General features: G+C 44.1%; 1 protein-coding gene across 1 annotated transcript; it reads right to left on the bottom strand.

Moving 5' to 3' along the window:
• Positions 1-4907: 4907 nt before the first annotated feature.
• On the bottom strand, positions 4908-21028 carry LOC137325609 (di-N-acetylchitobiase-like). Its single transcript, XM_067990875.1, has 9 exons — positions 20897-21028; positions 16209-16347; positions 11424-11548; positions 10811-10982; positions 10624-10721; positions 9302-9463; positions 6837-6980; positions 6521-6661; positions 4908-4952 (listed from the first exon to the last, which is right to left on the bottom strand). The coding sequence occupies exons 1-9, from the start codon at positions 21026-21028 to the stop codon at positions 4908-4910; spliced, it is 1158 nt and encodes a 385-aa protein (XP_067846976.1).
• Between the last annotated feature and the right edge of the window lie 3754 nt (positions 21029-24782).

Raw genomic sequence — 24782 nt, 5'->3', positions numbered from 1 at the left:
TTAAAAAAATGTTTGTTCAGAAAACTTTCCACAGTCAAAGTGGACAGTTGTTTACTTTGGCATTGACTTGAAAGAAATGCAAGGAGAGAGGCTCAAAGACATCTGCCATGGCTCTGACTGAATGCTTTGCGTCTGTCTTCACAAAAGAGGGGGACGATGCAGACATTGTAGTTAAGGAGGAGTGTGAAATATTGGACGGGATAAGCATCGTGAGAGAGGAAATATTAAGGGGTTTAGCATCCTTGAAAGTAGATAAATCACAAGGCCAGCATGAAATGTATCCCAGGCTGTTACGTGAAGCAAGGGAGGAAATAGCGGAGACTCTGACCATCATTTTCCAATCCTGTCTGGTTCCAGGCCTGGTGCTGGAGGATTGGAGGACTGCTAACGTTGTAACATTGTTTAAAACGGGAGAAAGGGATAGACCGAGTAATTACAGACCAGTCAGCCTAATCTCATTTAGAAAGGCACGGATTAATCGAGGACAGTCAGCATGGATTTGTTCAGGGAAGGTCGTGTCAAACCAACTTGATCGAATTTTTTGAGGAGGTAACAAAGAGGGTCTATGAGGGTAGCATGTTTGATATCGTCCACATGGATTTTATCAAGGCTGTTGACAAGATCTCACATGGCAAACTGGTCAGAAAAGTAAAAGCCCATGGGATCTAAGGGACAGTGGCAAGTTGGATCCAGAATTGGCTTTTTTTTTATTCGTTCATGGGATGTGGGCATCGCTGGCAAAGCCAGCATTTATTGCCCATCCCTAATTGCCCTTGAGAAGGTGGTGGTGAGCCACCTTCTTTAACCGCTGCAGTCCGAGGGGTGAAGTTTCTCCCACAGTGGTGTTAGGTAGGGAGTTCCAGGATTTTGACCCAGCGACGATGATGGAACGGCGATATATTTCCATGTCGGGATGGTGTGTGACTTGGAAGAGAACGTGCAGGTGGTGTTGTTCCCATGTGCCTGCTGCTCTTGTCCTTCTCGGTAGTAGAGATCGCGGGTTTGGGAGGTGCTGTCGAAGAAGCCTTGGTGAGTTGCTGCAGTGCATCGAAGCAAAGGGTAATGGTCGACGGGTGTTTTTGTGACTGGAAGGCTGTTTCCAGTGGGGTTCCGTAGGACTCAGCACTAGGACCATTGCTTTTTCTGGTATATATCAATGATTTTGACTGAAATGTAGGGGGTATGATTGAGAAGTTTGCAGATGACACAAACGTTGGCCGTGTGGTTGATGGTGAGGAAGAAAGCTGTAGACTGCAGGAAGATATCAATGGACCAGTCAGGTGGACAAAGAAGTGTCAAATGGCATTCAATCCGGAGAAGTGTGAGGTAATGCATTTGTGGAGGGCAAACAAGGCAAGGGAATACACAATAAATGGGAGGATACTGAGAAGTGTAGAGGAACAGAGGGGCCTTGGAGTGCATGTCTACAGATCCCTGAAGGTAGGTCAGGTAGATAAGGTGGTTAGAATCAGAGAATCACAGCATCATAGAAAGGTTATAGCATGGAAGAGGCCATTCAGCCCATTGAGTCCGTGCCGGCTCTACATAAGAACAATCCAGTTAGTCCCACTCGCACGCCTTATCCCCGTAGCCCTGCAAACATTTTCCTTTCAAGTACTTTTCCAATTCCCTTTTGAAGACCATAATTGAATCTGCCTCCACCACCCCCTCGGGCAGTGCATTCCCGATCCTAACCACTCGCTGTGTGAAAAAGCTTTTCCTCATGTCACCTTTGGTTCTTTTCCAATCACCTTAAATATATGTCCTCTGGTTCTTGACCCTTCTGCCAACCCTATCTACTCTGTCGAGACCCTTCATGATTTTGAATACCTCTATCAAATCTCCTCTCAACCTTCTTTGTTCCAAAGAGAACAACCCCAGCTTCCCCAGTCTATCCACGTAACTAAAGTCCCTCATCCCTGGAATCATTCCAGTAAATCTCTTCTGCACCCTCTCTCAGGCTTTCACATCTTTCCAAAAGTGCGGTGCCCAGAACTGGACACAATACTCCAGCTGTGGCCGAACCAGGGTTTTATAAAGGTTCATCATGACTTCCTTGCTTTTGTACTCCATGCCTCTATTTATAAAGCCCAGGACTCCATATGGTTTTTAACCACTTTCTCAACCTGCCCTGCCACCTTCAAAGATTTGTGTGCACACTCCCCCAGATCTCTCTGTTCATGCACCCCTTTTACAATTGTGTCCTTTGGTTTATATTGCCGCTCCTCGTTCTTCTTACCAAAATGTATCACCTTGCATTTTTCTGCATTAAATTTCATCTGCCACGTGCCCGCCCATTCCACCAGCCTGTCTATATCCTCTTGATGTCTATAACTATCCTCCTCACTGTTCACTACGTTTCCAAGTTTTGTATCATCTGCAAATTTTTTAACTGTGCCCTCCATACCCAAGTCCAAGTCATTAATATAATCAAGAAAAGCAGTGGTCCTCGTACCAACCCCTGGGGAACACCACTGTATACCTCCCTCCCATCCGAAAAATAAACGTTCACCACTATCCTCTGTTTCCTGTCACTTCGCCAATTCTGTATCCATGCTGCTACTGCCCCTTTTATTCCATGGGCTTCAATTTTGATGACGAGCCTGTTATGTGGCACTTTATCAAACGCCTTTTGAAAGTCCAGAGACACCACATCAACTGCATTGCCCTCATCTACCCTCTCTGTTACCTCATCAAAAAACTCGATCAAGTTAGTTAAACACGATTTGCCTTTAACAAATCTGTGCTGGCTTCCCCTCATCAATCCACACTTGTCCAAGTGACTGCTAATTCTGTCCCAGATTATCGTTTCTAAAAGTTTCCCCACCACCGAGGTTAAACTGACTGGCCTATAGTTGCTGGGTTTATCCTTCCACCCTTTTTTGAACAAGGGTGAACATTTACAATTCTCCAGTCCTCTGGCAACACCACCGTATCTAACGATGTTTGGAAGATTATGGCCAGTACCTCCGCAATTTCCACCCTTACTTCCCTCAGCAACGTAGGGTGCATCCCATCCAGACCGGGTGACTTATTTACTTTAAGTTTCACTAGCCTCTCTGGTACCTCTTCTTCATCAATTTTTAATCCATCTGGTATCTCAACTATGTCTTCCATTACTGAGACCCTGGCAGCATCTTCTTCCTCGGTAAAGGCAGATGCAAAGTATTCATTTAGTACCTCAGCCATGCCCTCTACCTCCATGAGTGGTTCTCCTTCATGGTCCTTAATGGCCCCACCCCTCCTCTTACTACCCCTTTACTGTTCACATGCCTATAGAAGACTTTTGCATTCCCATTTATGTTGGCCGCCCATCTATTCTCATATTCTCTCTTTGCCCCTCTTATTTCCTTTCTCACTTTCCCTCTGAACTTTCTATATTCAGCCTGGTTCTCGCAAAGAAGGCAAATGGGATACTTTCCTTTATTGGCCGAGGCATAGAATTTAAGAGCAAGGTGGTTATGCTTGAACTGTATAAAACACTACTTAGGCCACAGCTGGAGTATTGCATACATTTCTGTTCATCACATTACAGGAAAGATGTAATTGCACTCGAGAGGGTACAGAGGAGATTTATGAGGATGTTGCCAGGACAGGAGAATTTTAGCTAAGAGGAAAAATTAGTTAGGCTGGGGTTGTTTTCTTTGGAACAGAGGAGGCTGAGGGAAGATTTAAATGAGGTGTATAAAATCATGAGGGGCCGAGCGAGAGTGGATAGGAAGGACCTCGTTCCCTCAGCAGAGGGATCAATGACCAGGTGGCATAGATTTAAAGTAATTGGTAGAGGGGAGTTGAAGAAAAATGTTTTCATCCAGAGGGTGGTGAGGGTCTGGAACTCACTGCCTGAAAGGGTGGTAGAGGCAGAAACCCTCATTGCATTTAAAGGGTACTTGGATATGCACTTGAAATGCCACAACCTACAGGGCTATGGACCAGGAACTGGAAAGTGGGATCAGGCGAGATGGCTCTTTATTGGTCGGCACAGACATGATGGGCCGAATGGCCTCCTTCTGTACGGTAAATTTCTATGATTCTATATTAGGGTATTCCACTGTCACATATTAACAAATTCTGAACTATATTTTGTTGCAGCAACTTTCAAAGTATGCCTGCAGTGAGTTGCACAATAATGAATCAAGGAATATCTTGCGATGATGCCGACTGCAGCATTCCCAGCGACCTGGATATTCCCACCCTCTCCACCTCCCATCACATCAGGGAAGGCCTCCAGCAGATCCTTGGCCGCACTGCCACTGGTAATGCAACCCACCTAGCACTGCTGACCACAGAGGTCACCAGGAGAGGGGTGGTGGTTATCCCTGGGCAGCAGCTGAAGACCTGATGAAGCCTCTTTTGGAGGGTCAGGGCCCCGGTAGTGGGCAACTCTCCCTCTGCCCAGACCCCAAGAATGTACCTTGCTTAGGCCTCAGCAACCTGCCCAACCCTCGTCGACAGAGGGAAATTCGGGAAACCGTGGTGTGATATCCTTTCCTCTTTCTCAGAAGTCGGATTTTCTCAGTATTCTCACATATATATATTGCGCTATTTTCTCAAATAAATACATTTGTAGAAAAGAAATGACTATATTTGTGCAATTCACCACTCTAAAATGATACGAACATTTATCCTAAAGTAAGTAAAAGAAGAAATTCAGGATCTGAAGTCTTTATTGCTTGTTACCTGATAAGTAATGCAGAATAGGCAAGTTAACAGGTTTGCAGGAATGTGAAGAGGTTACTGAAATGTAAATCTGTCACCAATATCCCTTTAGGAGTGGAAAGGCCACTCATCACTTGGACTTGGAACTTGCTGGTTCAGAGGTCTTTCTACACCATTAACTAAGAGTCTTATTCCATTTTGGGTAGGAATTGCTTCAATGCTTTTGTTTTAAAGCAAACGTACAAATCCTATTGAAACAGCTGGAAATGCTCGAGAGCACAGGATAACGGAAACTAGAAGAAAGAAAAGAAAAAAGAGAACAGAAAAGAAAAAGAGAAAAGATCGAAAAAGAAAAAAGAGGAAAGGAAAGAAAGGAAAGAACTTGCCTTATCATTCTCAAGAAAAAAAGGGAAAAGAAAAAAAGAAAGTTTCCTTTTCTCACCCAGCCCATGATTAACTTGATAAGATGAAGTCATGTTTCCAGCTCTTTCAGCTTTAATGATGCTCACGGGTCCTATTGAGCAGTGTGATCTCCCTGACAGCTCTCTGCATTGCCAATTCAGTGCCTGCTCTAAACTGGTTCCTGTGCCCATTGGTACAATTGCCAGCGGGCTCCAGTCTGCTAACATGGAAAGATTAGATCAGTGGACTGATTCGCCGTCCCCCATTCTGACAACTTTGCTTCCTGTTCGACGAAATGATCACTTTACCTCGAGAAATCAGTTAAAGATATTAAAGATCAAGTATGGTCTTACTTACGTATTATTTAATGACAGCACCAATTTTATTGCCTTCTTTGTCTTATCATTTTCATCTATGAGATGGTTAGACCATAATCTCACGCACAGAGTTCGTCAAACAATATTGTGAATGAAGAAAACTGTGTCAGGAATAAAGACCAGGACAATTCTTGCTGGGTAATATTACAAAGTAAATAAAGATAAAATGGGACACAGACCTCCCTCCCCCCAACACTGAGTTTCACATGTTGGCAACGAGGAGGGCAAGTGATTAACTGAGGACTACTAAATATATGTGCCAAGATTAGACTTGAGGGGAATTTTTTTAACCGGTACCACAACTGTTTTATATTTACACAAACCCCACTTTCCTGGAGCAACACAACTGAAACACTTACTTTGGAAACATCACATTTTATTTTGTGAAATACGTGTTCCCGTAAAAATTTAAATTGCTTTTCAAGAATAGACAATTGTAAAGCACTCAGGTGGAATAAAATTCAAATAGTTACATTGTCTTGTAATATTACAATTAAATAAAAATACTAGCAGTACACAGGATACTATTATCTGGTCCGTTCACCCCCCCTTAATGGAGGAAAGTTGAAAATTAAAGTTATCTTGGTTCAAAATGATAACCAATCAAAATAAAATCATCAAAATCATTGTCAAGAATTAAGATGTGCATAAAACAGACAACACGCGTGTGCATATCAGAATTGGATTATTACCCAACGGGAAAGCTGACTTGTTTTCTGAATTGTAAATAATTAGCGGCGAGATGTTTTAACCTGCACTATCATTAAGCATTATGAAAGTCAATACAGATTTGATGCATTTTGTAAACAACTTGAGATGCCTGAAGTGACCAGATCTTGGAGTACAAATTGTATTCGTACATTTTCTTTTCATTGAATAGAAATTCGTTAGCTCGACAAAATGTTAAATCTGTTCCCTAGATCTGCGTTATCTTTAATTTCTAATGTTGGAAGCTAGCTCACTTTTTGCTGAGTTTACTTGCAAAATTAAATGATTACATTCTGTTAAGATGAGATGGTTCAACGTCGCCGTTTTCCTCACAAAGGGCAAAGAGCATTCCACATGTCTTCAGTTTGCTTTACTATGAAATGATCATCACTGTAGTTCAGCATATTTCCATTCCACATGCCTATGCCACGGAGTCTCAATTTCTTCATGATCGCTGACTTAATTGAAATGCTCTGTGGATCGTCATACCAGACCTCATGAAATGTATTATTAACCTGCCATAAAAAAATAAAGAGTTACACAGATAGGAGCGAGGGGTTTGGGTCAATGCTCAGTTCGAGACACTATGCTGAAAATCTTCATCAGCAGAAGACAGAATGGACTGAAATGTACGATGAGAAAATGCACAATGACAAATGAGCAAAACAATCTCAAAAATTAGGGACTTACGGCTACGGCCGGCAATTTCCTCAGGGCTTCTCCCACTCCGTCCCCTGACCATCGGCAGAAACTCCATTTCCGTGCACAAACGCGGTTTTCCGCTGCACGTCCACACAAGTAACGGGAACGGAGCAGGAGCAGCTCCAAGTCTATCTTTTTTAACACCCAAACCAATTAACTCATCTGGATGCTGTGCAACACATGAACATAAGGCACACATTGAAAGCACAGACGGGACCTCAGTTTAACGTGTCATCTGAAGGACGGCACCTCCGACAGTGCAGCACTCCCTCAGTACAGCAATTTCGAAAAATCCACATGAACAGCCCAGATGTCAATTCGGATGCAACAAGTCAAAAGATTATGGTGTTTGATTGGGAAAAAAATGATTTGGGGGAAATAGAAAGAGATAGATGACTTGCAAGTCAGAGTTAGCATGGGCCTCCAGAGAAAATGATTTAAAAAAATAAATCGAATTATCCAAGGTCTGATTTAACTCAATGTGGAACATTCTATCATTTCAAAATAATCTTTTCAAATTGCTCAAAGTAACAAAATATTGCAATCGAAAGGTGGAAAACATGATTTCAATGTTACTGCTGAAAGCTCAAGCATCACAGCCTTTGACTGCAGTGCATCAAGTATCTCAGCAAACTTGGCCAACGTCAATTAGACATGTGACTAGGTATTTTTTTATATTCGTTCATGGGATGTGGGCGTCGCTGGCGAGGCCGGCATTTATTGCCCATCCCTCATTGCCCTTGAGAAGGTGGTGGTGAGCCGCCTTCTTGAACTGCTGCAGTCCGTGTGGTGACGGTTCTCCCACAGTGTTGTTAGGAAGGGAGTTCCAGGATTTTGACCCAGCGACGATGAAGGAACGGCGATATATTTCCAAGTCGGGATGGTATGTGACTTGGAAGGGAACATACAGGTGGTGTTGTTTCCATGTGCCTGCTGCTCTTGTCCTTCTAGATGGTAGAGGTCGCGGGTTTGGGAGGTGCTGTCGAAGAAGCCTTGGCGAGTGGCTGCAGTGCATCCTGTGGATAGTACGCACTGCAGCCACTGTGCGCCGGTGGTGAAGGGAGTGAATGTTTAGGGTGGTGGAACCAATCAAGCGGCTGCTTTATCTTGGATGGTGTCGAGCTTCCTGAGTGTTGTTGGAGCTGCACTCATCCAAGCAAGTGGAGAGTATTCCATCACACTCCTGACTTGTGCCTTGTAGATGGTGGAAAGGCTTTGGAGAGTCAGGAGGTGAGTCACTCGCCACAGAATACCCAGCCTCTGACCTGCTCTCGTAGCCACAGTATTTATATGGCTGGTCCAGTTAAGTTTCTGGTCAATGGTGACCCCCAGGATGTTGATGGTGGGGGATTTGGTGATGGTAATGCCGTTGAATGTCAAGGGGAGGTGGTTGGAGCCTCTCTTGTTGGAGATGGGCATTGCCTGTCACTTATCTGGCGCGAATGTTACTTGCCACTTATGAGCCCAAGCCTGGATGTTGTCCAGGTCTTGCTGCGTGCGGGATCAGACTGCTTCATTATTTGAGGGGTTGCGAATGGAACTGAACACTGTGCAATCATCAGCGAACATCCCCATTTCTGACCTTATGATGGAGGGAAGGTCATTGATGAAGACAGGACATACCCAGGGATGGTGATGGAAGAGTCTGGGAAGTTGGTTGAAAGATATGTGCGTATGGCTGTGTCAGGCTGTTGCTTGACTAGTCTGTGGGACAGCGCTCCCAATTTTGGCACAAGTCCCCAGATGTGAGTGAGGAGGACTTTGCAGGGTCGACTGGGCTTGGTTTGCCGTTGTCGTGTCCGGTGCCTAGTGGTCCGATGCCGGGTGGTCCATCCGGTTTTATTCTCATTATGACTTTTCGTATCTGGATTTTACAACTGAGTGGTTTGCGAGGCCATTTCAGAGGGCAATTAAGAATCAACCACATTGCTGTGGGTCTGGAGTCACATATAGGCCAGACCGGGTAAGGACGGCAGGTTTCCTTTCCTGAAGGACATTAGAACGCAGTAGGTCGAGAGTGTGTGGTATTTGCTACTGTTCAGTTTTCTTATGTACAGGGCACGCTACCGTCAATCTTTTGTGCTAAATTGATCATCAAATGGGAGACAGGGGCACACATTTCACAAACCAAACAATCGCTAATTTTCACAGGAGGGTCAATATGGGTTGTGCAAAGTGATCGATTTGAAAAGACCACAGCTCATCTCATTTTTTGCAACTGGTCATACACAATGTCTTAACAAACGGAACTGGGTTTGGTGCTTTGTCTGTCAACTCCCATTTTCTTGGCTATTCTCCAACTACACACATTTTCTACTGTATAAACTGTACATTCTGAACTGTGCTGAATCCTGTACACAGGGAATATTGAATCATGAAATACTGCAAGCTTTGCATTCTGCAAAGAATGGACAATGCACAACTCTCCATTGTGTTTTGATTGATAGTCTTACCATGTAGATATAAGACGGGACTTTCTGCTCATCATCCCAATATCTGCCAGTAATTGATTTGTGCACATGCTGTACGATCTCTTTGTATGGGACCTGACGTCCAGCTGCATTACTGCAAGGGGCACCTCGGAAAGGAATCTTTTCCAATACACACCTACCAGTCTGAAAATACAAAAGGATGAAAATATAGTTACTTTGGGAACTTCAAAAATGCAGTAACAACATGACTGATCTCTAAGTGTAAAGAGGAACAATTAGAGAAAAATAAGTTTTACAATTTGGACAGGAGGGTCTCTCACTGAAATATATAAAATTAAATAGTACATTTATAGACAAGGACAAGGTTGTAATTTCAAATAGACAGCAACAAGACTGAATATAGAAGATTACGGAGTGATCTAATTGACGTGTTTAAGATGATCAAAGCAGTTGATAGGGTAGATAGAGAGAAAGTATTTCCTCTGGTGGGAGAGTCCAGAACAAGGGGACATAACCTGAAAATTAGAGCAAGGCTGTTCAGGGGTGATGTCAGGAAGCACTTCTTCACGAAAAGGGCCGTGGAAATCTGGAATTCTCTCCCCCAAAAAGCTGTTGAGGCTCGGTCAATTGAAAACTTCAAAACTGAAATTGATAGATTTTTGTTCGGGAAGGGTATTAAGGGTTATGGAACCAAGGTGTGTAGATGGAATGAAGATACAGATCAGACATGATCTAATTGAATGGCGGAACAGCTTGAGAGGCTGAATGGCCTCCTCCTGTTCCTATGTTCTTATGATCCCTTGTGTTAAAAGGATGAGCTTTGAGAAAAGATTAGAGAAGCTTAAGATTTACAGCCGAGAAGAATGCAGTTAAGGGGAGGCCTCAGTGGAATAAAATGTTAAATAGCACAGATAAGGTAAGCCCAGAGAGCAAGCACTGCAAACAAATAATTTCTCCAGAACAGTGAATCAATGGGATATTTTGCACAGCAACAAGACAATCATAACATCATAGTATCATAGTAAGTACAGCAAGGGAGGAGGTCATTCGGCCCATCATGCCTGTGCTGGCTCGTCACAAGAACTATCCAATTAGTCCCATTCCTCTGCTCTTTCCCCATCGCCCTGTAAATTTTTCCCCTCAAGTATTTATCCAATTCCCTTTTGAAAGTGAATATTAAATCTGCTTCCACCACCCTTTCAGGCAGTGCATTCCAGATCATAACAACTCGCTGCGTAAAAAAAATGTTTCCCCAGATCACCTCTGGCTCTTTTGTAATGCTTTACAATAGTCTATTCTAAATAATTCGGATTACTGAAAGCCAGATAATGACAAAACCTTACCTCAAAAAACTGTGTGCAAGGATAGTCATAACCATACCATGGAACTCCCAACACGAGCTTTCTGGAATCAATTCCCAGATTGATATAAGCGGAGTAACCTAAATGGGGAAAAAAAATAATGAGGGTCTTAGATTCACATTGATATCGGGCAGGTAGACCCTGAACCAGATGGTCTTATTGTACATACCTGATAAAGTCTGGTAATAGGGAGCATTTGCCTTTGCAAAGCAATTGTCCCACATTTGACTCTGCATATCATAGGACATCACAAATAAAAAGTCAGAGGAATTTGCAATTCTCAAAAAGTCATAGCATCGGCCATCAATGCAGTCTGGAGACCAAGGCACGTTAAATGTGACCTAAGGGCCAAAGAGTAACAAGAAGAAGTTAGTTTCATCTCATACCTTATGTTGGATATCACGAGTAGTTATATGGTTTTTACATGCACTCGCACATGGTCCATGGGAACTGTGAATTTAACAGGTTAGGAGTTCGACAGTGTTCATGACTGTATAAAAAGGAACAGGATAAAGTTGGGGCAAATTGTGAGTTAGAATTAATAGGATCCTCGGTTATCAAATATTAATCAGGTTCAATTCCCCACTGCTCACTCACCTTCTTCCTCCAATTTTCTGTCAGTTTTCTCTCCTCCTCTCCAAAAGGCATTAAGTTGTAACCAAATTGTAGTCCCAAAAGGGCCAGCCACACTCCAATACCGAGTCAAAGTGGCCAAAGTTCTTTTACGCGAGGCCAGACATTGAGTGCTGGCAGGCAATTTTAACATGGGTGGGGGGACTAACCCAATTGGTGGCCATCTGCACGGTCACACTTCCAGTGGGAGGTTTCCAGATAATGATCAGATGGTTCATTTGACCTTCCCCGACCCAGTGGCACTCGGGGTAAATTGTGCCCTCCAACATCCCAGCTGAAATCAGATAACTCAGCACGAACCAGGATTTGCATGGCTCATGTAGTCACTGCCTGAACAAGAAGGCATTCGGGAGCCGAAGGTCAAGAATTAAATCACTGTAATCTGAGTTAGCAAAGTCCGTTATGTGCAAACTTCTCAGCAGTGAAAGTCTGCTTCAAACTTTACCCAATAAAAATGCAGAGAGTGATTTCCTTTTTTGCCTACTTAATGGTCCCTTTATTTCAAAGTAACTCATTAGATATAAACTGTGGGACATTTCTGAAGGATGTTATAGGGCTTGACATTAAGACAAACATTTCTTCCTTTGAAGAAGTGTTTTGACGGAGTAAATAAGGAGAAAATGTTCCCAGTGGCAGGAGGGTTGATAGCCAGAGGACACAGCTTTCAGGAGATTGGCAAAAGAATGAGAGGGGAGATGAGGAGAATTTTTTTTACACAGAGAGTTGTTATGATCTGGAATATAAAACCAGAAAGGGTGGTGGAAGCAGATTCAACAGTAACTTTCAAAAGGGAATTGGATAAATACTTGAAGGGGAAAAAATTCCAGGGCAATGTTCTTATGTTCTTATGAACAGGGGAGTGGGATTAATTGGATAGCTCTTTCAAAGAGCCAACACAGGCACGCTGGGCCGAACGGCCTCCTACTGTGCTGGAACCTTCTGAGAACCTATGTGAAAATTACAGTTCGAACTATGCCATCCATGGAAGCTGGAACTCAAGTCACTTGTATCATTCTGGGCTACAAGTGATGCAGCATCAAGTTTGCTGTATATCCAGCTTAAACTGATTCAATCTAAAATTTCTAACCTCAGCAATTGTCAAAGCAGCTTTGTAACAAGATGATGCACTGATAAACAGCAGCGAAAAATCATGATTTCAATTCACTTATCCAGAAAAATATCAATCTTCCTTTATGATTAAGTAGAAAGTAAATTGCTTATCCCCATTTAATTAAAAAAATGGCTTCTTTACCTGAGACCCAGGTATTTCACGGTGGAACACATCCATGGTTTCGGAAACCAGTTGAGGGATCTTGAAATAACCTCGAGATGGTTTTTTAACAGCAATGTTCACATCCAAATTGATTCCATCCATAAATTGCCTTTTTGCCAACTGCAATTGCTTATCGACCCACTTTTCTCGGCGTTGTTTGTATACAGTGTTCCATAGTGAAAAAACTCCTGGTGAAGGGTGAAGAAACAACTTCCAATTATAGAGCATCATTCGCACAACATTGTGTCCCAAGACACTATGCAGGACAGAATTGCCAACATCAGGTAGGAAGTAGTAGAGGAAGATTTAGCTCGAATTTGTATTTACATAGTGCCTGACACATCCTCAGGATGTCCTTAAATGCTTCATCGCCAATTAATTATTTTTGAAGCATAATCACTGTTGCTTTGTAAGCAGATGTGGTCGCTAATTTGTACCCAGAGAGGCCCCACAAATAGGAAATTAGATAAATGGCCAGTTCATCTGATTTGGTGATGTAGGTTGAGGGATGAATGTTGTCCAGGACACCAGGAGAACTCCCTGTTCTTTGAATTGTGCCAATGGGATCTTTTACATCCAACAGAATAGGCAGGTGGAGCCCTTGTTTAAGGTCTCATCTGAATCACAGCACCTCTGAAACATTCACCTGAGGAAGGAGGAAGCCTCCGAAAGCTTGTGATTTTCAAATAAAATCGTTGGACTTGGTTCCAATTTTCACTTGGTGTTGTAAAATTGTTTACAACAGCACCTCTGGCAATGCAGCATTCCCTCAGTACTGCACTTATGTGTCAAGTCCTGGAGTAAACCCAAAACCTTCTGACCCAGGAGGAGAGACACAGTGCTAAAGCTGAGCCATGCTGACACGTGAGGGAAGAGACCAAAGGCGCAGTCAAACAGGTCGGTTTTGTGGAGGCTTTCGAAGATAGGAAGAGAAATAGCAAGACAAAGAGGTTGAAGAAGAAGAATCTGGAGTTCAAGAGGGTCACAGCTGAAGGTTCTGCCATTGATGGAGGAAGAGGAGAAATCTCAGCGGCCCAGAGTCGGAAGAATGGAGCGTGTGTGCTGGGCTCTGGACACAATTGGGTCGGGCTTTCATTAAACTGCATTCTTCATTCTAAATCCTGGCATCAGTGGCAGACTGCTGCTGTGCCAGGGAATAAAAGTTCCACCTATCTATTTATAGGTTATTAAAAACAGTATGTCCTGTCATCTTTCTGTTCAAAAATTCTTTGTCAACAGTATCTTTTGTTTTTCTATTTTAATTGTGTTCACATCTGGTGACGCCCGTCCTGTCACCTTTGTAATTGAATTTTGCCTATAATGTGGCCTGTGGTTATATAGTTCCACACGACGGCCATCAAGTGATGGTGTGAACAGTTTTTATTTGAAGGCCTCAGCCTGTCTCCAAAGCCTGGACATATCCTTCTCCCTCATATACTTCTGCAGCTTCCCCTTAAATGCATCTATGTCATTTGCATCAGCCACTCCATGTGGTTGCAAGTTCCACATTCTTACCACTCACTGACGAAAGAAGTTTTTCCTGAATTCCCTATTGGATTTATTTGTGACTATCTTATAGTTTTGGATGACCTCTAGTTTTCGACTTGCCCACAAATGGAAAATTATGAACATATGAACATACGAGAGCTGGGGTAGGCCATTCGGCTCCTCGAGCCTGCTCTGCTATTTGGTAAGATCATGATTGATCTGATTGTGACCTCAACCCCACTTACCTGTCTACCGACTATAACCTTTGACTCCCTTGTTAATCAGGAGTCTATCTAACTCAGCCTTAGAAATATTCAATGACCCTGCCTCCACCGCTCCCTGGCAAGGGAGTTCGACAGACTCACGACCCTCTGAGAGAAAAAATTCCTCCACACCTCCGTCTTAAATGGGAGACCCATTATTTTTAAACTGGTGGCCCCTAGTTCTAGTATCTCCCACAAAGGGAAACCTCCTCTCATCATCTACCCTTCTAGTCCCCTCAGGATCTCATATGTTTCAATAAGATAACCTCTCGTTCTTCTAAATTCCAGTGTATGCAGGCCCAACTTATCCAACCTTTCCTCAAAAGATAACCCCCTCATCTGAGGAATCAGTCGAGTGAACCTTCTCTGAACTACCTCCAAGCAATTATTTCCTTTCTTAAATAAGAAGACCAAAACTGCACACAGTATTTGAGATGTGGTCTCACCAATGCCCTGTACAACTGTAGCAAAACATCTCTACTTTTATATTCCATTCCCCTTGCAATAAATGACAATATTCCATTTGCCTTCCTAATCACTTGCTGTACCTGCATACTAACTTTTTGTGATTCATGTACTCGGACACTGATTCCTGTGGCACTCGTTACATCTTGCCAATTCATAATTTTAAAGACCTCTATCAGATCACCACTCAGTCTTCCCTTTTCTAGAGAAAAGAGCCCCAGCCTGTTCAGTCTTTCCTGATAGTTATACTCTCTCAGTTCTGATATAATCCTTGTAAATCCTTTTTGCACTTTCTCCAGTACTTCTGTATCTTTTTGTAGTATGGAGACCAGAACTGTGCACAGTACTCTCAGTGTTTTCTAACCAAGGACCTATACATGATTAACATAACTTCTCTGCTGTGAATTATTTTCCTCCAGAAATGAATCCCAATGATTTGTTTGTGCTTTTTACGGCTTTCTTAACCAAGCATTTCTGCTGAAATGCTCCAGGCAAGTACAGAAGATCGGAATAGGGCGACGATGAGGGAAGCGGTGGTTCGGGCACCGAACTTGCAGGAACATGTGAGGGGTGAGGGACTGATGCTTCCAAAGATGTCAATAGCAGTTTGGTCGCATTCCATTAGACCACCCTCCTCCCCAACAAGACATGTTAGACCCTTCATTCCCCGATCTCCCCAATACTGCCAGATCCCAGCAATCCCTGACCATCTCCTGAGTCCTTGCTGGATCCCACAATCTCCCTCCTCAGAATTCTCCCCCTCCCCTACTCCTAGATCAGAAGACTCCCACTCAGTGCTCACGAATCCAGCAAGTTTGGGAGGTGAAAAGTAGAATAAAAATACATCACCAGTCAATCTCCCATGGCAATGGACAAAGAGAGTCCTGACTTGTGTCGTATTCAGACGAAGCAGGATTGGAGTGTGGGGGATAATTCAACCAGGGTGTTCAGATGTAACTCAGTCCCCATTGTGAAATCATGAATTTTGTCCTGATATTTAATATAATACTTTGATCAATTGTAATTTTTATTTAAATGGCAATTTGAGCTGAAAGATGCAAAACAGAGGTGCTACAGTGCCACCACTGGTGGGGAGGATGTAATTACAGTGCATCAAGTTTACGGAGACAGTTCCCATTATAAATGTGGACAGAGGAATTTATAAATGGAAAAAGTTGCAACAAAAGTGTGAAAAACTTGAGAACAGAAAGTAAGGTTTTGTTGACAGGAGGTGTGTGTGGATATAAGATTTTTCATATGCTATAGATGGAATGTAGAATAATTTGCGAGAGCTGTACCGGAGCTGGAGGGGAATTTCAGCACTGTAATGTCAAAAATAGCAATTCAAGGCTGTGCACTGAATGTCCTTTTATGTGGTTTTCAATAATACAGCTTGCATTGGAAGACAGAAGGACATTTGTTTTTTCTGTGATAAAATTACTTACCTCTCAGGACAACTCGAACTTGATTCGCATGAGCATAACACAAAAGCTCAGGATCGTATGGTCCAAAGGCTGCAATAGTCGTGACCTTAAACCAGTCATAATACTTCCAATCCTTTCCTCCAACATCAAAGACAAAGACCTAGTACAAAATAAAGCAGTCAATTGCAGTAATGAAGGGCAGAGAACTGCCATTTAAAAATAGATATTTTCACAATCAATGGCCCAGATTTTGTTGACAAAATAACGGTGAGGCGAATGGGGCTCGTTTTATTTATGTGTAAATGGTACAGCAACTTCAGGCGAGGGGCAGATACGCAGTTAAACTCAAACATCCACAAGTTGCTGACCGAGTTGGGCTGCTCCGCTGTTAGCTTCACGAAAACAGCATCCAGCTATCTTGCTCAACCTTAAAATGCATTGAACGACGTGAAGTTCATGTATTTGTGCAGGAGATTCAAACTGAACTCGCCATGGAAAGTTACGTCTTTTCCATTCCAGTCTAAGTAACTTTTTAACGACGGTGAATGTGTTCATTATCGGCAATCAAGATCTCTGGCACTGATAATTAACTATTACAAGAGTGGAGTCTCATTCCTTCAGGATTTAATTGCTGTTGGAGATTTTAAAAATGTCAATTTTAAAATTAAAACTTTTTTTCACTTCCCCTTTCACTCACTTCTCAATCCTTGCACTGTGAATTTCACTACCTTCAATCTCATTGGTTAAGGAGATACCCTGTTTCTTGCCCTGTTCACTCAGCTCCCAAATGCCCTGTTTCACTCACTGCCCCGTTATCAGTTCGCACTTTCAGCAACTTGCCACTCAAAAACGTGCAAGGGCAGGTCCAAGTAACGGCAAGCACCGTTAGATGCCCTGTTAGAGCAAAATTTGGCCCATTATCATTTCCCCAGGTTACGGGGTAAGGAACGGCTGGTGAACTGATTCTCAGGTTACCACCAATGTCGATCTAAATGCAGCCACCAGAAAAAAAGAATATGCTAAAGAGCAACAACCTCTCAGAACTTCCATCTCCACAATAGTGCAGGTGAGAGGAACTGAACAACATGAGGAAACGGAGCTCACATCCCAATACTCCATTCCAAGTGTTGGTGCTCAATACACTTCAAAAGGACAACTTAAACTAAATAAACTCTTTATACAAGGGATTTTAGTGTTCCAGTTTAAAAAATTTTGCATTCAAGGTACCTGGTGTCAAATCAAGCATTTCTACCATGAGACCAGCAAGACTAGATCAGAATATAGTTCCCGAGAAAGAGAAACAGCGCATACTGCACCAGTGTGACATTTTTCCATTTCCCACACCAACCATCCTGTGTTCTCAAATGAGACTGCCTGTTTAGTGCTGCAGTTTAGTTCATCACAGTTTTGTGATTTGGGCCCTTTGAGTTGGACTGAGACTATCAAACATGCATCATCTGAGCTGACACTTTTGTGCAGTAATGAGAGAGTGCTGCATTGTTGGAGGGGTTGTCTTTTGGATGAGATGTTAAAGTGGATCTAATAGAACGCTGGCAATATTGAAGAGCAGGGAGTTCTCTTGGTGTCCTGGCCAACAATTATCTCTCAACCAACATCAGCAGAAACACATTAACTGTTCATTCATGCAACTTGCTGTTTGTGGGACCTTGCTCTGCACATATCAGCAGAATTGTATTCCAGCACAATCTGTAACCTCATAGCCCGGCATATTCCACTCTCTACCATTATCAAAAAGCCAGGGGATCAACCCTGATTCATTGAGGAGTGCAGAAGAGCATGTCAGGAGCAGCACCAGGCGTACCTAAAAATGAGGTGCCAACTGGGTGCAGCTGCAACACAGGACTACATGCATGCTAAACAGCGGAAGCAACATGCTATACACATAGATAAGAGATTCCACAACAACCAACGGTTCAGATCAAAGCTCTGCAGTCTTGCCACACCCAGTCATGAAATGTGGTGGACAATTGAACAACTAACGGGAGGAGGAGGCTCTGTAAACATGCCCATCTTCAATGATGGCGGAGTCCAACACGTGAGTGCAAAAGACAAGGCTGAAGAATTTGCAACCATCTTCAGCAAAAAGTGCCAAGTAGATGATCCATCTCAACCTCCTCCTGACATCCCCACCATCACAGAAGACAGTCTTCAGCCAATTCGATTCACTCCACGTGATATCAAGAAACAGCTGAGTGCATTGCATACATCAAAGGTTATGGGCCCCGGCAACATCCCGACTGTAGTGCTGAAGACTTGTGCTCCAGGACTCGCGACGCCTCCAGCCAAACTGTTCCAGTGAAACTACAACACTGGCATCTATCCAACAATGTGGAAAATTGTCCAGGTACGTCCTGTCCACAAAAAGCAGGACAAATCCAATCCGGCCAATTACTGCCCCATCAGTCTACTCTCAATCATTAGCAAAGTGATGGAAGGTGTCATCGACAATGCTATCAAACGACACTTACTCACCATTAACCTGCTCACCGATGCTCAGTTTGGTTCCGCCTCCAGACCTCATTACAGCCTAGGTCCAAACATGGACAAAAGAGCTGAATTCCAGAGGTGAGGTGAGAGTGACAGCCCTTGAAATCAAGGCAGTATTTGACCGAGTGTGGCACCAAGGAGCCCGAGTAAAATTGAAGTCAATGGGAATCAGGGGGAAATCTCTCCAGTGGCTAGAGTCATACCTAGCACAAAGGAAGATGGTAGTGCTTGTTGGAGGACAATCATCTCAGCCCCAAGACATTGCTGCAGGAGTTCCTCAGGGCAGTGACCAAGGCCCAACCATCTTCAGCTGCTTCATCAATGATCTTCCCTCCATCATATGGTCAGAAATGGGGATGTTCACTGAATATTACACAGTGTTCAGTTCCATTCTCAACCCCTCAGATAATGAAGCAGTCCGAGCCCCAATGCAGCAAGACCTGGACAACATCCAGGTTTGGGCTGAATAGTGGCAAGTAACATTCACGCCAGACAAGTGCCAGGCAATGACCACCTCCAACAAGAGAGAGTCTAACCACCTCCCCTTGACATTCAACGGCATTATCATCAACATCCTGGGGGTCACCATTGACCAGAAACTGAACTGGACCAGCCATATAAATTCGGTGGCTACAAGAGCAAGTCAGAGGTTGGGTATTCTGTGGTGATTGACTCACCTCCTGACTCCCAAAACCTTTCCACCATCTACAAGGCACGAGTCAGGAGTGTGATGGAATACTCTCCACTTGCCTGGATGAGTGCAGCTCCAACAACACTCAAGAACTCCACACCATCCAGGACAATGCAGCCCGCTTGATTGGTACCCCATCCACCACCCTAAACATTCACTCCCTTCACCACCGGCGCACAGTGGCTGCAGTGTGTACCATCCACGGGATGCATTGTCGCAACTGTCCAAGGCTTCTTCGACAGCACCTCCCAAACCCGCCACCTCTACCACCTAGAAGGACAAGGGCAGCAGTCACATGGGAACAACACCACATGCACGTTCCCCTCCAAGTCACACACCATCCTAACTTGGAATTATATCGCCATTCCTTCATCGTCGCTGGATCAAAATCATGAACTCCCTACCTAACAGCACTGTGGGAGAACCTTCACCACACGGACTGCAGCGGTTCAAGAAGGCGGCTCACCACCACCTTCTCAAGGGCAATTCGGGATGGGCAATAAATGCTGGCATTGCCAGCGACGCCCACATCCCATGAACAAATTTTTAAAAATTGCCGCTGAGTTTGCCGACAACACTTCAAAAAGTGATTCATTTCATGTGAAGTTCTTTGGGACATCCTGAGGACATGAGGTGCGACATAAATTCAAATTTATTCATTCTTGGAACCAACAGACAGAGGAGACTTTTATCCCACCCATCTGTCAGAAGAATGTTTTGTTGGTGGGAAGGTGGGGGAAGTGGGATAAAAGCAGAATGAACACATCGAGCCTGCAGGTTATATTGGTGGTGCTCTTGTTGCTGCCACACTGCCCACTTAGTAACATTGCTCTGAAGTAAATACTGACCTCATCAATACAGTCAGCAGTTACAGAGTCATTTTGCAACCAATGTATTTTTTAAAGATCTGTTACGTTGTATTCAGTTTAATCGTGGCCAAGGTCCCAGTTTAACAATAAGTGAAAAAGTCAAATGTCATTTTTATCACATGAGATTCCAGGATTTTCAATATTCTGTGGAAACCACAAACCGGTGACCTGAACCATGGTATTAGACAGACACACTGCAGGAGTTAGATCACACATCATTTAAGACTCTGCACATTGCAGAAATATATTTAAAAACACATTTTATGGAAGCTGCACTTGTTAAAATATCTTTGCACTGCTCAATACTACTGTTCGTCCTATTTTATACAAACTGGAACTATACCAACATTAACACTTTAACATACGGATTATAATATGAGACACTTTGCATTTCAACAATAATCGGACAATCCTCCCCCCCACTACCCCCATCCCAATAGCTCCACCTGTCCCTCACCCCGACCCACACCCCTCAGACTGTTCCGAACACCCACCCACGACCCACGAACACCCACCCTCGGCCCCCAAACACCATCCCCCAGCCCCCGAACACCCACCCCCGGCCCCCGAACACCCACCCCCAGCCCACGAACACCCACCCCCGGCCCCCAAACACCCACCCCCAAGCCCCGAACACCCACCTCGAACTCATGCTCCACGGTCACGGGTTCGCACAGAGCCCGATCCGAACATGGACAGCCGGTCCCGGAGCCGGAGCAGACCCACAGCACGAGCACGACCAGGGCCTGCACCAATTCCAAACTCCAGCGCATCCTCTCCGCCTGAGCTCTGCCCGATATGAAGATCCACCAGATGCAGCAAGATCATTTATTGAAATCCACCCGGATGTGACTGATGATGACACCTCCTGAGTCTCTCTCTCTCTCTCTGTGTTGGTGGATGTGGCAATCGTGAAATGTTGAAACAATCTTCATACTCTGAAATGCAACATTTACAGGGACGTTCTCTTCTCCCCCTTCCTCCAAATCTTGGCCAACAGCAAACAGAGAAACTAATAAAGGAAAAAGAATGAACTTGCATTTTTTAGCGCCTTTCATGACCTCAGAATGTCTCAAAGTGCTTCATCCCTCTCCATGACCACAGTTTGAGGATGAACCAGACCGTTTGCAAACTTGGAGTCCTATTTGACCCTGAGATGAGCTTCTGACCACAAATCCTCTCCATCACCAAGACTGCCAACATCCACCTCCATAACGTTGCCTTCTCCGACCCTGCCTCAGCTCATCTGCTGCTGAAATCCTCATCCATGCCTTTGATACCTCAAGAATTGACTATTCCAATGCTCCCCCACCGGCCTCTCATCTTCCACCCTCCAAAACCTTGAGCTCATCCAGAACTCTGCTGCCCATATCCTAACTCACACCAATTCCCATTCACCAATCACACCTGTGCTCGCTGACCTACATTGGTTCCCAGTCCACCGACACCTCGAATTTAAAATCTATCCCTCAACCAACAACGAAATGTAAACCAGATTATTTGGTCATTAATTTTATTGCTGTTTGCGGGATCTTACTGTGCGCGAATTGGCTGCCGCGTTTCTAACCTTTACAATCATCCTTGTTTCAAATCCCACCATGGCCTCTCCCCTCCCTATCTCTGCAAATGCCTCCAGCTATACAACCCTCCGACAACTCTGCGTTCCTCCAATTCTGGACTCTTGCGCATCGCCGATTTTAATCGCTCCACCACTGGCGGCCATGCCTTCAGCTGCCTCGGCCTTAAGCTCTGGAATTCCCTCCCTCAGCCTTTTTGCCTCTCTCCCTCTCTCTCCTCCTTGAAGACACTCCAGCGAGTGACTCACCTTCTGACTCCCTAAAGCCTTTCCACCATCTACAAGACACGAGTCAGGAGTGTGATGGAATAATCTCCACTTGCCTGGATGAGTGTAGCTCCAACAACACTCAAGAAGCTCGACACCATCCAGGACACAGCAACCTGTTTGACTGCCACCCCATCCACCACCCTAAACATTCACTCCCTTCATCACTGTGGCTGCAGTATGTACCATCTACAGGATGCACTGCAGCAACTCACCAAGGCTTCATCGACATCACCTCCCAAACCCGCGAACTCTACCACCTAGAAGGACAAGGGCATCAGGCAGATGGGAACAACACCACCTGTACGTTCCCCTTCAAGTCACACACCATCCCGACTTGGAAATATATCACCGTGCCGTCATCATCGCTGGGTCAAAATCCTGGAACTTCCCACCTGACAGCACTGTGGGAGTACCTTCACCACACGGACTGCAGCGGTTCAAGAAGGTGGCTCACCACCACCTTCTCAAGGGCAATTAGGGATGGGCAATAAATGCTGACCTTGCCAGCGACGCCCACACCGAACGAACGAATCAAAAAAACTACCTCATTGACCGAGCTTTTAGTTACCTGTCCTAATATCTCCTTATGTGGCTCAATGTCAAATTTTGTTTGATAATCGCTCTTGTGAAGCGTCCTGGGATGTTTTACAACATTAAAGGCGCTATATAAATGCAAGTTGTTATTGTTGTTCACAGCCAATGAAGTACTCTTGAAGCGTAATCACTGTTGTAAATGTAGGAAAAGCGACAGCCAATTTGCACACGGTAAGTTCGCGCAAACAGCAATAAAATAAATGACCAGATAATCTGGTTTTTGTTTTGGTGTTGGTTGAGGGATAGAATTTGACCAGGACACATTTATAACTGGTTATTTATCTCATTTTCTGTTTTTTGGACCTCGGCGGTGAACAAAATAGGTGGCTGCATTTTGCCGACAAAAAGACAGTGACTCCACTTCAAAAAGTTATTCATTGTCTGCAAATTGCCTTGAGATGTCCTGAGGGCATGAAAGGTGCTATATAAATGCAAGTTCTTTCTTGAAGGTATTTTGCTCTATTTTAACTCAGGCACGAAATCCCCTTAAAATAAGTGGGTTAATATCACAGTTGACTGATGCTCAGAGGAATTCAAGACAAATGTGACGCAGTCGTACAATGTTATCAAATTTAATGTACACACAAGTTAATTACGAGGGAGGCCACTCGGCCCATCCAGAAAACTCCCAAATCCCCACCCCATTGTTGCATCCAGTTGCTATTTAAATGATTCCTCGGATTTTCGTCCCATCGACCGGATCTGGGAATTCATTCCATCTGTTGATCACTCTTTGAACTCCCTGATATCAGTGGTAAATTTCCCTTTTACTTTACCTTTCATCACTAAGACTGCAGATATGCTGCAGCTGCCAGTCTCTGCCGAGTGCGGTACAGAGTCGCCAGACCAAAGTTATACTGATATCAGCTGTAAAGGAGTACTGTGCATGTCTGGATGGATGCTGGTGCAGAGCTCCACTTTCTCCCAGTTAATTTTTAACGATAGGGAGGGAGTGAATGGGAGTGTTTGCTTCCTCCTAAAATTAAAAAGATTCCACAGAATGTTTAAAAAGATCTCGGATGTTTTAAAATGCTGTTTTGCATCAGGTGGAAATGATAGCAGCCGGTACAAACTCAAGCTGGTGCGGAACAGATTCCTGGACTGAGGGAGAGAGGAACGGGCAGGGTCTCACTTTGCCGGTACGAACTTAAGCTGGTGCAGGACAGACTCCTGGATAGAGGGAGAGGGGAACGGAGGGTCATTGCTTTACTTGATTTTAGTACCGTTGGGAGTCAGATTGCTGCCCTGACATCTGTTACTTCTGTGGAATTTGCTCCCACAAGGAGTAGTTGGGGCAAAGTCAGCTGTGAGGAGGGCACAAAAAGGGATATAGAGAGGTTAAGTGAGTGGGCAAGAAGGTGGCAGATGGATTATAATGTGGAGAAATGTGAGGTTATTCACTTTGGTCGGAAGAATAGAAAAACAGAAAATTTTTAAATGGAGAGAAACTATTAAATGTTGATGTTCAGAGAGAATTGGGTGTCCTGGTATACAAAACACAGGAAGTTAACATGCCGGTACAACAAGCAATTAGGAAGACAAATGGTATGTTGGCCTTTATTGCAAAGGGGGTTGGAGTCCAAGAGTGAGGAAGTCTTGCTACAATTGTACAAGGGCTTATGGAGACCTCACCTGGAATACTGTGTGCAGTTTTGGCCTCCTGACCTAAGGAAGGATATACTTGCCCTGGGGATGGTGCAGCGAAGGTTCACTAGATTGATTCCTGGGATGAGAGGGTTGTCCAATGATGAGAGATTGAGTACAATGGGCCGATACTCTCTGGAGTTTAGAGGAATGAGAGATGATCTCATTGAAACATATAAGATTCTGAAAGGGCTTGACAAGGTAAATGCTAAAAAGGCTGCTTCCCCTGGCTGAAGAGTCCAGAGCTAGAGGGCACAATATAGGAACATAGGAACAGGAGTAGGCCATTCAGCCCCTCATGCTTGCTCCACAATTTGATAAGATCATGGCTGATCTGTGATCCAGCTTCAGAGACCTGCCTTTGGACCATATCCCTTAATACCTTTGGTTGACAAAAAGCTATCCATCTCACATTTACATTTAGCAATTGAGCTAGTATCAAT

This window comes from Heptranchias perlo, chromosome 9, assembly GCF_035084215.1.
Source record: "Heptranchias perlo isolate sHepPer1 chromosome 9, sHepPer1.hap1, whole genome shotgun sequence".
NCBI classification, from domain to species: Eukaryota; Metazoa; Chordata; class Chondrichthyes; order Hexanchiformes; family Hexanchidae; genus Heptranchias; species Heptranchias perlo.
The sequence above is the reverse complement of the archived record's forward strand: the minus strand, read 5'-3'. Positions and strand labels throughout refer to the sequence as shown.